The sequence below is a fragment of the Odocoileus virginianus genome, chromosome 16 (assembly GCF_023699985.2).
Source record: "Odocoileus virginianus isolate 20LAN1187 ecotype Illinois chromosome 16, Ovbor_1.2, whole genome shotgun sequence".
Classification (NCBI taxonomy): domain Eukaryota; kingdom Metazoa; phylum Chordata; class Mammalia; order Artiodactyla; family Cervidae; genus Odocoileus; species Odocoileus virginianus.
The window spans coordinates 53,335,255-53,349,099 of NC_069689.1; the positions used below are offsets into that span (position 1 = coordinate 53,335,255).

The 13,845-nt window shown below is 46.4% G+C and overlaps 1 protein-coding gene and 1 long non-coding RNA gene across 13 annotated transcripts in view; one reads left to right on the plus strand and one right to left on the minus strand.

Annotated features, from left to right (window-relative positions):
* AKAP13 (A-kinase anchoring protein 13) overlaps positions 1-13,845 on the plus strand; it is a 314,021-nt gene that overhangs the window by 197,980 nt on the left and 102,196 nt on the right. The window contains exon 1 of one of the 10 annotated variants that reach the window (XM_020895165.2): positions 5,240-5,880. The exons of the other annotated variants lie outside the window; for them this stretch is intronic. Within the exon in view, the coding sequence (XP_020750824.2) occupies positions 5,800-5,880 (81 nt within the window). The 5' untranslated portion in view covers positions 5,240-5,799. Of the gene's footprint in view, positions 1-5,239; positions 5,881-13,845 lie in introns of those variants that run through there. 10 annotated transcript variants of the gene reach the window in all.
* Positions 577-4,995, minus strand: LOC139038744 (uncharacterized). Of its 3 annotated transcripts, none has more exons than XR_011491898.1 (3): positions 4,582-4,995; positions 3,688-4,193; positions 577-1,549 (listed from the first exon to the last, which is right to left on the minus strand). It is a non-coding gene; the product is annotated as an uncharacterized lncRNA (long non-coding RNA). The 3 variants fall into 3 exon arrangements; XR_011491899.1 differs by lacking the exon at positions 577-1,549 and adding an exon at positions 2,326-2,619; XR_011491897.1 differs by lacking the exon at positions 577-1,549 and having other exon boundaries at positions 3,042-4,193.

The window sequence follows — 13,845 nt, forward strand, 5'->3', positions numbered from 1 at the left end:
GTTGTCAGTAAAACCCTTCGTCTCTATGTTGGATGTGTGAGTTCTGATTTTTGTGACATTAACATAGTGAGAAGCTATTAAAAAAAATTAAATGTCAAGTATTAAAATGATGGCAAAGAAGTTGAGTCCATTTAGTGTAATAACACACTTTTTCTACCAGTACTTTCTAAAATTAGGAACCATTTGTCATTTTTATTGAAAAAATAGTCTTTTTCTGTCCTTTTTGGTTTCTGTAGAATCAGATGGAAGAATGCCAATGATTAAAAAAAAGAATGCCAGTGATAAGAGATGAGAAGTGAGTTCTAGTTTTGTTTCCTGAAATTTTGACTTACATTTTCTTGCTGAGAGTTCTTTCTTTCAGTTTAGGGGATTACTCAAGACAAAATAAGATGCATATGGAAAGAAAGATCTCTTAAATTGGATTTAATGCAGACTCATTAGTTGTGTGACCTCGTTGTTGTTTAGTTGCTAAGTCGTGTCCCACTCTTTGCGACCCCATGGACTTTAGTTCACCAGGCTCCTCTGTCCCTGAGATTGATGCTCCAGGCAAGAATACTAGAGTGGGTTGCCATTTCCTTCTCCAGAGGATCTTCCTGACCCAGGGATCAAACCTGCATCTCCTGCATTGGCAGGTGGATTTTTTACTACTGAGGTACCAGGGAAGCCCAGGTGACCTGATAAACCGACTTAAGCTCCATGGTACTTTTCTGCATCTGTAAAGTGGACAGAGACATTTCACACTTTAGCTTTTTATGAAGAATAAACGAAATGGTACATGTGGGTGCACGTGGCCTACAGGAAGCACTCAGTAAATGTTATTAATAAATCTTGCCCCCAGAAGACCTGTCCTAGAGGTTAAATTATCCTATCACCACTTTTCCAGATGAAATCTGATCTGGCTGTCTGCCTTTCTTCCCTCCTTCCTTTTCTGTCATCAAGCTGCTGGTAATTTTACTAAAATTTAACATTTGTGTGCTTGTTCCCTGAGACCTGTTTTCCTGTGAGGCGCACAGGTTGGTGAAGGGACTTTTTTTTTTTTTTTTTTTTTAAATTTTTATTAGTTGGAGGCTAATTACTTTACATCATTACAGTAGTTTTTGTTATACACTGAAATGAATTAGCCCTGGATTTACATGAAGGGACTTTTTAAAGCGCTGTCTTACTCTCTTCCATCTTAATTGCTTCTTGCCGCTGCCATCAGCTGGCTTGTGTTTCTTCTTGGGAAAGGTGAGAAGGGATTAAAGCAGAGGTACTGCCAGTGGAGCTGCTGGTCGGCTGGTTGCTGCCCTCCAGGTCTTCCATTCCCCGTTACTCTTTGAACTTCCCTGCAGCCTCCAGAGCTGGGCGTGGAAGAAATGCAGGGGAGGGGGCCTCGGGCCTCGCTCTCCTGGATGAGCAGCACCTGATCAAACACCTAAACTGAAATGGAAAAGGAAATCCTCTGTGGGCACAGTGCGGTTGCTGTAAATCCTTCTCGTCTTCTCTCAAATACTCAGGTATCTTATATGAAGCAGGTTTAGTTTCAACAGACGAGTTGCTCAAGTGGAGGCTGTTGATAATTTTAAAAAAAACAGTATAAATATTTTATCTGGATTTTAGTAAATTTTGCCACCAACAAGTTTGTAGCTCTTGATGACTGTTTTTAACTTAATGAAATCATAGATTTGTGAAAATTGATGATTCTGCTAGTCGTTTCCTTCCTTTTCATTTCATGTGAAAAGTGGAGGTGGAAAATATAATTATGCAAGAATACACTGCATGTTTTCCACAACAGATTTTGAGAGAACTTCTCAATTCCTTTTTCTCCACTGCATCCACATCCTATGAGTTATATGGCAACTGATAAAGATTTGTTAGTCTCGGGTTGACCATATCAGATCAAAAAGGAACTTCAGATATGACATAGTGTCCAGCCCTTCTCACTCCCCAGTTCTGGACACCCAAGAGTCAGTCTGATTATCCCAGGGTGCTCAGTGAGATGTGACAGACCTAGGAATGGAAAGAACGTTTGATTTTCACCTTCTGCTCCTTGCAGAGACGGAATTGATCACTGGTGTGTCTTTGAGCCAGTGACATGCTACTGCTGTATGTTCAGACTTTGAGGTTACAAAACAAATGTTTCAGTAGCAGTAGACACCCCACCCTCCGACCACAGTGCTCACTGGCCTTTGTGTTCTGTTTGGGTCTTCAGTACACTTACTAGATGGTGTCCTGTTTCAGAACTTTGCTATAGGGCTTCAGGTAGGGTTCTGCCCTCACTAAAAAGCACCCAAATAGCACTGACCCATAAGAATGCTTAAATAATTTGGATAAGGTATTAGATAAATATCGAGGGAAAATCTAACTCATGAACAGAAACGCTGTAGTTAAAATAAAATTCAAAAAATATTTTTATACTTTATTTTCTGGAATCTTTAATAAGATACATCATGCCTATCGTATGAACAGACTATTAGCACTGGTTGCTTGTATTGAAGAATGTAGGCCTCTTTGTTTGAGTTTGCGTAAGCTCCAGAAGTTGTTGATGGACAGGGAAGCCTGGTGTGCTGCAGTCCATGTGGCCACAAAGAGTCGGACACCACTGAGCAACTGAACTGAACTGAGGCCTCCTTGTTGTGGCTGGAATGTGGAGTGGAGGGCACAGAGAGAAGGGAGATGTAAGTAATCTTGTGAATAATTACTCTTGTGAAAAGAGGTTGTAAATAATAAACATATTTTACTCTTTAAGTTCCCAAAATTAAAGGAAAAGAGACATATCCTCAAAGCGAAGCTTCATAGGTCTCAGCTTTGGTTTGGATATAAAATGATTGGTTTCTGAGTTTCAAAATCCTAACAGAATAACTGCTCAGCAGTTCCAGATGTTTTTGATAAAAACTTGGAATTGTCAGATCAACAGCGAAAGCGCAGGACCGCAGACTTTGTCTTCTGTGGCGAGTAGCGAACAGATCCAGAGGGACAGCAAAGCAGACTCGTGTTCCCCACCCAGGGCATGTGTTCCCTACCCAGAGGATTTGTTCTCCAAGAAGGAACAGAACACGCAATTACAGTTCCAAATCCTCTTAACATGTTTATGTGTACCGAACAACTAGGAAGTCTCAGTTTCCAGCCTGCAGCGCAAAGCCAACATCTCAGCAGAAATTAAAAAACTGTCTCAAAACCATAACCTGGGCCATTTCAGACAGTTGTATTACTGTGAAACATTTCTTTTAAACTTCTCGAAGACAGAGATTTTGTTTTCTGTTTCTTTTGTTTGCCTTTGTTGCAAGGCAGTTTAAATGCAGATAACGCCAAATGTGGAGTATCTGTTCAATCAGTGTAGATTATCTGAATTGAAGTCAGTAGTTAGACAAGACTGGGAATAGAAAGGCTGTATGGTGATTAAAGCATCTATGATCCCTAGGGAGAAGCCTGGGAACCTTGGAAGCAGGAAACATTTGATTCTAATTAAAACAGAAGGGAGCGGCAGTGGGGAATAAACCATGCTGAGGACAGAGGGGAGGTGGCTCTGTCTTTCTGTGGGGAGGAGGGAGAGTTCTGAGTGACAGCTTGATGAAAGTTCATACAGAAAAGATAATAAACCATCCATTTTTCCCTGCACCAAAACCTAAAGGATCTTTCCATTCGTATCCTAGACCATAGTTTTCAAAGTCATCGTAAGTCGCCGGCCTGAGTTAGAATTTTATTTACCGCTTTCTACTCTCTCTCCAATCGTCTGTTTTCCATCGTCACTCTCATGAAAAGCAGCATCTGGTTCAGTGTCCGCGTCGGTAGCGTCACAGAGTGATGCTCGCTGTGGGTGTATGGGGAAGGGGAGGGCCGGTCCACCCCAGCCCGCGGATGAGACCGGGGCGGACGGGCTGCAGGCTTTGAGCTGGCTGAGCCGCAGCCGCCGCGTGTCCGGGGGAGCAGGGGGGTGCGTCCTCGCGGGGTTCGCTGCCTCACTCTCCTCTGAGCTGGTCGGCCACTTGACGGCCTGGCCAGAGGACATGGTGACTCACCGGCCCGTCTCTGCCTCTCTTATTGCTCCTGGAAAGCCTCCCCGTCAGCTCTCTTGGTGACACTGATGGAAACTTCAGTATTAAATCTCTTCTCCTCTGGCTTACGGCGTTGGAGCCCCCTCACCCACACTGGCAAGGCCAAGCCAAGGACTCCTCCTGTGGCCCCTTGAGGGGAATGTCAGCAGCCTGACGCTCCTGGAAGGAGAACATCCTTTCAGTTTTTCCATCTCCACTCTCCCCCAACCCCACCCGCCGTGTCCTCCTCAGTTCTTTCTCTTCCTTTCCCCCCCAAATTGTTTCTGACACCAGCGAGAAGACGAGTTCTGGAGCAGGTCTGCCCCTGGCGATCATGGCTAGGGTGGGGCGGGAGAGCGCCCGGGTGGCAAGAGAGCGGGCGTGTGGAGCAATGGAGCGCCACGCGGGCTCAGTCACGAGAGCGGGAGAAGCCCCCACGCAGTGCGGCTGACACCAGTTCCTTCTCCTCCTCTCCTCGCCAGGTGTCTTCAAAGCACCGCTCCTCCCCGCCCGCTCCTCATCGCTCCCTCCCTTTCCGCAAAAACAGAGAGAGAAAAACCTAACTGACCTCTTGATCTCTCAGCCTTGCCTGCCACTTCCGTAAGCCCTTGTGGATCCTGAGACATGTCCCCGGAAGTCTCAGGCTAGCATTTTTCTCACATTAAATCACTGGTTTGCGTCTGGCAGGGCGCTGCAGCGCGCGCCCGGGGTAGTGGCCGCGCCCCTGACTTCGTGGGACCGAGACGCGTGTGGCGCTTGCCTGCGGCGTGCAGGATGCCAGCCGCCCCGACCTCAGCCCGGGCGCGTCGGGGGTGCCCCACAGAGCCTTTTTCATAGGAAGCAGCGTGAGAGGAGGAGGAAGCCGGCGGGAAAAGGAAGCCTTGTTTTTCTCCTCTTCGTCTGGGGATGAATCATGTTCCCAGCACCGCCTTTAGGTTTTCAAGCCTCGGAGGTTGCTGGTGCTGAGGAAAAGGCCAGCCGTGACGTTCCTGAGGAAGGGAGGGAAGAGGGGCCGCGTTCCAGAAGGGAGGGAGCACGGGGGAGGAGTGGTCTTTTTTTTTCCTTCCTGCTTTCACTCTGCTGTCATTAGATCTTTTCAACTGAAATCAGAACCAAGCCCTACTGCCTGGCGAGCAAGAGGCTGACTAGAGACTCTTTCTCTGAACAGACTCTCAGAATTTCAGCTTGCCTGCTTGCTTTTTTTTTTTTTTTTGCTGTGAAGGAAATACTGCTTTTCCTTGCTTTTGTTTTTTTAAGCAAGAGGAGGTTTTCATGAGAAAATTTTGTCCCGCCATCCCTGTGAAGTAGAGCTGTCTTCTCTTCTCCTCTGCTTGTCTTTGCCCGACAAGGTACATACTGGATTTTTCCTTGCCTGCCCTGGGCTGTTCCCCGCCACGTGCGTCGGCCGGCATGCATAGCCCGTTAAGCCTTCATTTTTCTCCTGGAGTTATCGCCCTTGATGGAAACAGTCTGTGCTTCTCTCTCCGTCAAGATCTGACTAAAGTATAGCATCGAGGGGCGTTTACTGTGGATACTGTGAGTTGTGCGTGCATCACCCCGGGGCTCAGGCACTGCCAGGAAGTTCTCTGTCCCGTGAGGGACTTGGGGTTCTGTGTGGTTTGACCCCCTCGAGGCTTTCTTCATAGAGGAGTCCAGACGGCAGAAACCCCAGCCAGCTCCCCGTGAGAGGTTCAGACCTGGGGGTTTGCGGGCGCACCCTGACCCCCCCAGGTTACAGTGGGTCCCGCTCCTGCATCTCGTGTCCTCTCTTCTGCGTTTGGACAAAATGTATGAACGGCACAAGAGGCGCTACAGCCTGTGCGACATCTCCAAGGTGGACAGGACCGTGGACGTGGTACTGCTGAAGGTAAGGGGCCTTGCCGCAGCCTCTTTCTGGCTCTGCATCCAATAGTTGGGTCCCTGGCCACCCTGTATTGGGAGAAAAGCTGAGAGGTGTATATGTGTGTGCGTGTACAGAGGGGACTGTGGAGTTGGGTTGGTGATCTTAAGGCTCTTAGCAGAATATCTGACCAGAAACAATGGGGACTTAAGAATCATCAATTCACTTAGGTTTCAGCGTCATTTTACTTGCTTTAAAATGGATTCTTCTGCTCAAGAGAACCTCCTATTCTTGTAAATCACAGGTGGAGAAGTTCACTGTCCGCTGCTCTTTCCCAGAGAGGTCTGTGTCCCTCTGCCCTCATCGTCCCCGCCCCGGGGCCCGTCTGTAGAGTCATCATTATCTCTCAGTCTCTCCCCTTCTGCCTCTGTCTCCTAGTCTGTCCTTTGCCTGACTTTTTTTTTTCCTGCTGTTTCTGCCGTCTGTACTCACAACTCTTGGGGGAAAGACAGTACTTATTTCCTTTGGAAAGATCTCCACTCAGTCTGTTTATCAAGGTGGCACAGTGGCCGTTTTGGGTTGGTTTGACTGCTTTACAGGTCTCGCCTCTTGTCTGTTAACTGCTGTGTTTGTTTTCTCTAGCTAGTGATGCTGGCTGTCTCCGGCAGGATGGGGGTGGGGCCTCTGGACGGCTAATTGCTCACAGAAGGCATCCTTGGGTCTAAAATTAGTAAGAACGCCTCCAGCCATAAGGTGGGAGTCTGGGAATGTTGGACGACTCTGGGAGCACTTTTTGGAAGTTTAGCCATTTTCTGGCAAAGGCAGGGGAAACTGGAAGCCAGCCAAGTGCTTCAGAGTTGCCAGAGAAGCTCAGTACCTGAGCTGACGAGGGTGTGGAGCCAGAGGTGTGCAGGCACAGTAGGAATGTATTGACCCGGTCCAGGAGGTAGGGGAGCTCTCGCATTGATTGATCAGTTCAGTTTATTACTTGAGACTCCCTCATTTTTTCCACTGATCCATTGAGGCCAAGCATGGCTCAGAGAGCTAGACACAGATGCCAGTGAACTAAGACCGCCACACGAGTGAGGGGCTGGTGGCGGGGTTGTGACTGTGGAGAGCTGCTGTCTGTCCCTCCATAGCCTCTATCAGCTGGCTCTCTGACTTGCCAGGGCGAGGCTCAGAGCAGTGGGCAACCTGGCATTTTGAACTTAATCCAAGATCTTATTCATCTTAGTTTCTCTGAAATGTGAGCTCCGCTGTGAAATCACAGTGATGTTTGTTTGTTTTGTCCTCCTTTGTTTGGAAGAGTATAGTTGTCAGGACCTGTACGTGCTTGACTCTATGATGTTGGGCTTCCCAGGTGGCGCTAGTGGTAAAGAACCACCTGCCAGTGTAGGAGATGTGGAAGACGAGTGTTCAATCCCTGTGTTGGGAAGATCCTCTGGAGGAGGAGATTATAACCCACCCTAGTATTCTTGCCTGGAGAATCCCATGGACAGAGAAGCCTGGCAGGCTACAGTCTATGGTTACAGAGTCGGACACGACTGAGCACTTTGCATGCTTTATGATGTTCCCTGTTTGGGGAGAAAATGGAAAGAGGGGAGGGAGGATAGAAAATCTCAGTATCACAGGAATGTGGTACATTTAAGACCATGCTGAAATACGTAATACTCTCCACTCTCACAGGGCATGAGAGTAGTGGAGCTGACTCAGCACAGGCTTACTGCCTTCATAGATGCTGTTTTACGGTTTTATATACGTTCATTTGAGACGATTGGTCAGGCAGCAGTGGTCCCCACACCCCTACCCAGACTCCTTTTCTTAGGAAGAGTTTGAGGCATCTCCTGAGCCCGGCTGAAGAACGTTAAAGACTTAAGTGATGTGATGTGTTTTTGTCCCCCCCCCCCCCCCCCCACACACACACACACACACAAGGCCACAGCACATAAAGGACATAATTAGTTTTCTCTCTCTTGCTCTCTTTGTTTTTTGGATGTGCCTGTATTTGTATTCTTTTTTCTTTTTTTTTTTTTTTTTGCACCATACTGCCTTTACATAACCAGAATTTCAGTAGAAGAAACTTCACTTCTCAGAAAGCAGGCATTTATTACAAATAAGGAAGATGAGGTGGGCAACTTAGGTGCTGATTCTTTGCTTTGAAGACAGAGAAGGTCACGTCACTGGGAGATCGACACGAAAACAGTATTAATGACTTGTTCAGTGTCAGGCGTGGTGCTCGGTCCAAGGGGCACTGGGTCTTTAAAGTTCCCATATTGCTTAAAGACAGGCAACAGACAAACAGAAAATACACGTTACTGTAAGCGACTTGATAGAAATAAACAGTGTGCACTATAAGAAGTGATGGGAAGTCATTTCAGGTAGATCATTCTGAGGTTCTGACATTTAAAAAACTGGTCTCCCGAGAATTAGAAGACGCCAGCGCTGCCCCTAGGGAAGGCGTTCTAGGAAGGATTGGCAGAGGCCCTGGGGCGCGGAGGGATGGGGAAGGCCACGGTGATGGGAGAGCCCTGGGCAGGCCGGGCCTGGAAGAGCCAGGCCTTGACCCATCGTGAGGGGTCTGCTTTGCTGGGGTATGTTACTTCTCAGCTTACGTTTTCAAAAGGTCATTCTGGCACGTGGGAGTCTCTTAGGCTGCCATTATAGTAGGCCAGATGCTATGGAATGGCTCTGTGGTCTCCAGTGGGCAGGCACTTAATCTTTACATCCCTAGTATTCATTTCATCTTATGGGGAAAAACATTTTTGGATAGTTGGTAGTTTTCTCACAGTTCATCCTAGGTAATAGGATACAACCCCAGACGTAATTCTTTTCAAAGCTCATGTTCTTTCTTAGTCCCCTAGACTTCTTCTTTGAGTTGGCCAACACTTTTATTTCATGAATGTTTGTATCTGTATGTATCTTTTAAAGTTTTAACTGCTAAGACATTTTCAGTATGAAAAGTTGATATTCACTTCTTTCCTGGTTATGGGGATTCCTTCTACAGCACTTTGAATTCAGATATGAACCCACCATTTTTAGCAGCCTTTCCCCCACAACTATTTTTTTTTTAATTCATTTAGAAGTGGCCTCCTCACTTATCTTCCATTTTGAATTTCAGTTTTTTTAGATCAGTGTTTTTAAAAATATATTATAATGGATGTATGTGCTACTTGAGTTCCCAAGTGGCCATGCACTATGTTCCCAGTGGAAGATTTTTTTTTTTTTTAATACCAAGGAGTTTGTAATTTTTTTTTAATCTATTCATTATGTCTAAGCACTCAAAACAGTGTCCCTATTCGTGTTAAATGCTCAATAAGTTTTGTTTGGTGAATGAGTTAATCTGTTAAGATTTGTAAGTATGGGTTCATAAAGCATCATGGTATGCAAACTGTACTTAATGTGCTGGGATGGTTGGGGTAAAGAGCAGAGAGATGAGTGAGTTGTGACAGTCGTCACAAGATTTGGACCGTGACCCTCTCCTTCTGGTATCATAACGTTTACAACTCCATTCCTTCCCACTGGCATCCGAATAATTCACTGTGGATTAACTTGAAAATCTTATCCTCTGTTATATGCCCCTCCTTTCTGAGACTTACTCTGCATTCTGACCCATTCCCTTTGTCAGTTCTGTTCAGTGACTTTCATGGGAGCTCTTCTGCATCAAAGCCTTCCCTGGGGATTTTTCCCAAGGCTGGGTACACCAGTCTTTATCCTCACATCAGCCGTTGCTTCCCATCGTCACACCCAATAGATGCTGAAGTCTTAGCTCCTTCTTGAATTTTTTTTTCTAATAATAAAGTAGGTTATTAGTATTCTTGGCTCTGCCATCCCAATACACACATACATACATGTCACTCCTCACAGTATCCCCCAGTGCCTGTGTGACTTCTGGCTTCTTATAGTAGGTAAATGGTTAGTAACTATGAATTGTGTGCACAGAATGGGATACGGAAGAATTTGAATCATTGGCAAATACCCTTTGGTATCAACAGGCCCATTTTCTTCAGCCAGCATCTTTCAAAAGCCTAGTTTTGTGTCTTTTTGTTTGGGGGGCTGCGCTGGGTCTTTGCAGGAAGAGAGCTCCCATTGGCGTATGCGGGATTCTCTAGTTGCGGCGTGTGGGCTCCGTAGTTTGCAGCGGGGCGGCTCAGTAGTTGTGGTGCCTTAGCTGCCCCTCCACGTGTGGGAATCTTAGTTCCCTGACCAGGGATGGAACCCCAGTCCCTTCCATTGGAAGGTGGACTCTTAACCACTGGACCACCAGGGAAGTCCCTCTAAAGCCTATACAAGTTGGTGAGAGGAGCCTTTGTCTTCACACAGTTCGGTAGCTAACTCATGATCACATTAAGAGACTGTTCAAAAAGACAAAGCACTTTGGAAATGTGAAGAAGACAAAGTGTCTTCTTCAAAGACAAAGAAGTCAGAATCCTAGTTCAGCTACTGACTTTAATCCAGGGACCATTTCCATTTCACTAGTTTTATTACTTTGGGTACTTGCAAAAATATTGCCTACTAGTAACAACATGATTCTTCCTGCTGCTGATGATTTACTGACAGCGTACTTTGTAACTAGTAAATCAGAGTAGCAGATGGATGGTGAAAACATTTGCAACCAAGTTTTGTGGACACTGAGTGACGTGTGTAAGGAGGACGACAGCCTCCTCCCGTCCGTGATGCCCAGGCAGCCCACCTGGCCTCATTAGTGAGCATGCAGGAGCAGTTGTCTGTAAGCCCAGTGTCACCTTCCAGGAAATACACATCCTTTAACAAGTTTACTTGCTCAAAGACACTTGCATGCCGCTTTAAACAAAAGACGTTAGGAGGCAAAAGACAACTGAAGACAGCCCTGCCTGTCTGCTCAGTTAGAGTCTGGTCCCTGAAAAGGCTTTTGACTCAAGTGTTGGCTGCCCTGTCCGGATGGTGGGGTTTCTGCTTCCTTTTGTTCAGCCTTGTAACTCCAGCTACATCTCCTGAGACATTTGCAGAGGAAGTTAGTACAGGCAGTGACTGGGAAGGCTGGGTGTAACCATGAGCTGTCTTATTAGGATGTTCAAATATAAACAGTAGCAGAAACACTGCCAAAAACAAGGCAGTTCCCTCTCCACTGAAAATATGTACAGCTCTATTTTCAGACTGATGGGAACACAGTTTAGGTGTGGTTTAGATCATTCCAAGGAACCCAAGGCTTCAAGACAGGCATGAAAAATTACCAGGATGGTCAACATTTTTTTTGAATTAACTTCTCCCATCCCATGTTCCATATGCACTGTAACTCACCAGAACTTTGGATGCTTGGTACCTGTAATGTCCACAATCTGATTGCCATGGAGATACAACATGGACAGAGGACGAAGTTTGTTTTTTAGCTAAAGAATTGCAAATAGAGTCAGAGCCAGAAAGTGGTTTTTGGGTGGCTTATTCCCCCAGAAGATGTGGATATTTAATGGCACGGTCTCTATTTTCCTCATTTCCAACTGCTTGCTAAACAAAATTTCAGGATCATTTTGATCTACTCCTTCTCCTACCCATTTAATCAGTTGCCAATCTTGTATTTTGCTACTAGTTCAAAGATTCCATAGAGCTACACCTGGGTAAAGGGCCTTATTATTGTTAATTATTATCTTTGTTTTCCCCTTAAGCTGAAATTATTAGCAACCTCAACACTGTTGTTTCTTTCTAGTGCATCTCCTAATTCTGCTGGCCATCAGAATTTCCTGCCAAACCTAGTCTCAAGATGGCTAAGAAGAGTGTCAGTGGTACAGAGAACCAGTCTGTCATCCAGTAATGTAGAAACCTGGGTTTAGAGGTCACCTTTTGGAAAAGAGACTACCATGAGAAGAAATGTGTTACCATGAGAATAATCAGGGCCTGGCATTTTCTCTGGTCTGTAGCAAGCACTCTGAAAACGTTCCAGAGGAGCCACGTTGGGTGTGTGGCCTTTAAATTATCTCACTGTGTGAGTGAGAAACAGTGGAGTTGTTGACAAATAGACCCAAGATGATGGCGTGATTTATCGGTCACATCGGTGTTTCTGAAAGCAGGCGGGAGGAGGGGGAAAGGTTTTGTGATCAGCCTCTGCCTCCTGGGCGGCTTACTTGCACACGCTCAGCGATTGGTCACACGTGAGTACGGTCTGCTCAGCGCTGCTGTCCCTGTGTGCAGGGTGTGGTCGGAAACGCTGTTGCCAGTTTTGACATTCTTCCCACACGCGTGTCTGCGGACTCTGTCCTCTGGCTAATGGCACTGACCACAACTGGTAGCATCTGGCCCGGATCACCAGCTCTGCCTCCAGCTGTGGGCCGCCTGACCGCTTTTCTCTAAACACGCTCGCTTCTCTGGAACTGCCGCACACTCACTCTGTTGTCATGAGGAAATACATAACATAACAACACTCAACACAAGAGTGTACAGTTCAGTGGCATCAAGTACGTTCACGTTGTCGTGCAGCTGTTGTGTCACCACTGTCCAGAATTTCTTTGTCTTTGCAAACTGAAGCTCTGTACTCAGTAAACAGTAACTCTTCATCTCCCCCTGCCCCCAGTCCCTGGCAATCACTGTTCTATTTTTTGGCTCCAGAATTTGACTACCCTAGGTATCTTATATAAGTGGCATTGCACAGTATTTGTCCTTTCATGACTGGCCTATTTCACTGAGTATAATGTCTTTGTGGTTTATCCATATGGAAGCAGGTATCAGAATTCTCTCCTTATTTTAAGGCTCCATTGCATGTGTATACTACCTTTTGTTTATCCAGTCATCTGTTGATGGCCAGTTGGGCTGTTTTCCCCTTTTATCTATTGTGACTAGTGATGCTGTGAGTGTCGACTAATAAATGCAAGTACTGTTTTCATTCTTCGGGGCGTGTGCCCAGAAATGGAATTGCTGGATCGTGTGCTGACTCTGTTTAACTTTTGGAGGAACCCCTGTACTGTTTTCCACATTTTCCATTCCCAAGAATGTACGTGCACACAGGTTTCAGTTTCTCTGCATTCTCACCAACACTGGTTATTTTCTGGAGGTTGTTTTGTTTTGGAGGGTGTGTGTGTGTGTGTGTGCGTGGTTTAAATAACAGCCACTCTGATGGTTATGATGTGGTATCTCACTGTGGTCTTGATTTATTTAATTTTGTGACTGCACGCCCGCTTCTGTGCTGTTTCCGTCTGCATGTAGCCAGCCTTCCGGTTTCTTCACCTGCAGCTGCGTGTCTTCTCTCTTGGCACGTCCATTGGGCTCCCACTCCACTTCACATTCTTCTCACCACCTTTTACTTAAGAGCAGATGAAACCAGCTCCAGTCTTTCAATATCGGTAACTTTTAAGCATCTGAAAGACATCTTAACACCTCAGACTCAACCTCGTCAAAGAGAAGGACCGGAGCTGCCTAGACGCCTCTTACTGGGCTGTGTCCCTGCTTGCCTGCCTTCCTTGCCTGTAGAAAGGAACACTTTCTGCAGTTTTCCCAGGATGATGCTGATTTTTTCGCTCCCTTGCTGGTGTAACTGGGGTCAAGGGTTCACCTTGGTGGAGGTCAAACCTTAGATTCACGGCTGCCGTGTCTCCTGTTCTTTCCTCAGTCATACTTCTGGACACCCTTGGTCTTTTCGTGCTCCTCAACAACTTGTAAGGAGAAGTCTTTACTCTGAGTTGTGAAGCCGCCTCCAGAACCACTGACTGGACACACACATGTGTGTTTCTGGGAAAGAGCGGTCCCTGGCTTCCCTCAGATCCTTGACGGAGTCTCTGCCACCAAAGGCCACGAACTCCAGCTCTGAAGTGTCCTGGTGGCCTTGCTCAGCCTCTTTTTTTCCGTGGCAGGAATCCCCTGTGTCACCATCTCCCTTTTCAGCACACTTCCCCCTTGGAGGGCCCACTTTCTATACCACCAGCCTCATTAAGCTTGCCCCAAATCTCTGAGCCAGAAGTTACCTTTCTTTATACTAGAGACTCCCTTCCCTCTTTGGGTTTCAGGTACTCGTGTACTTATTGTGTTTCA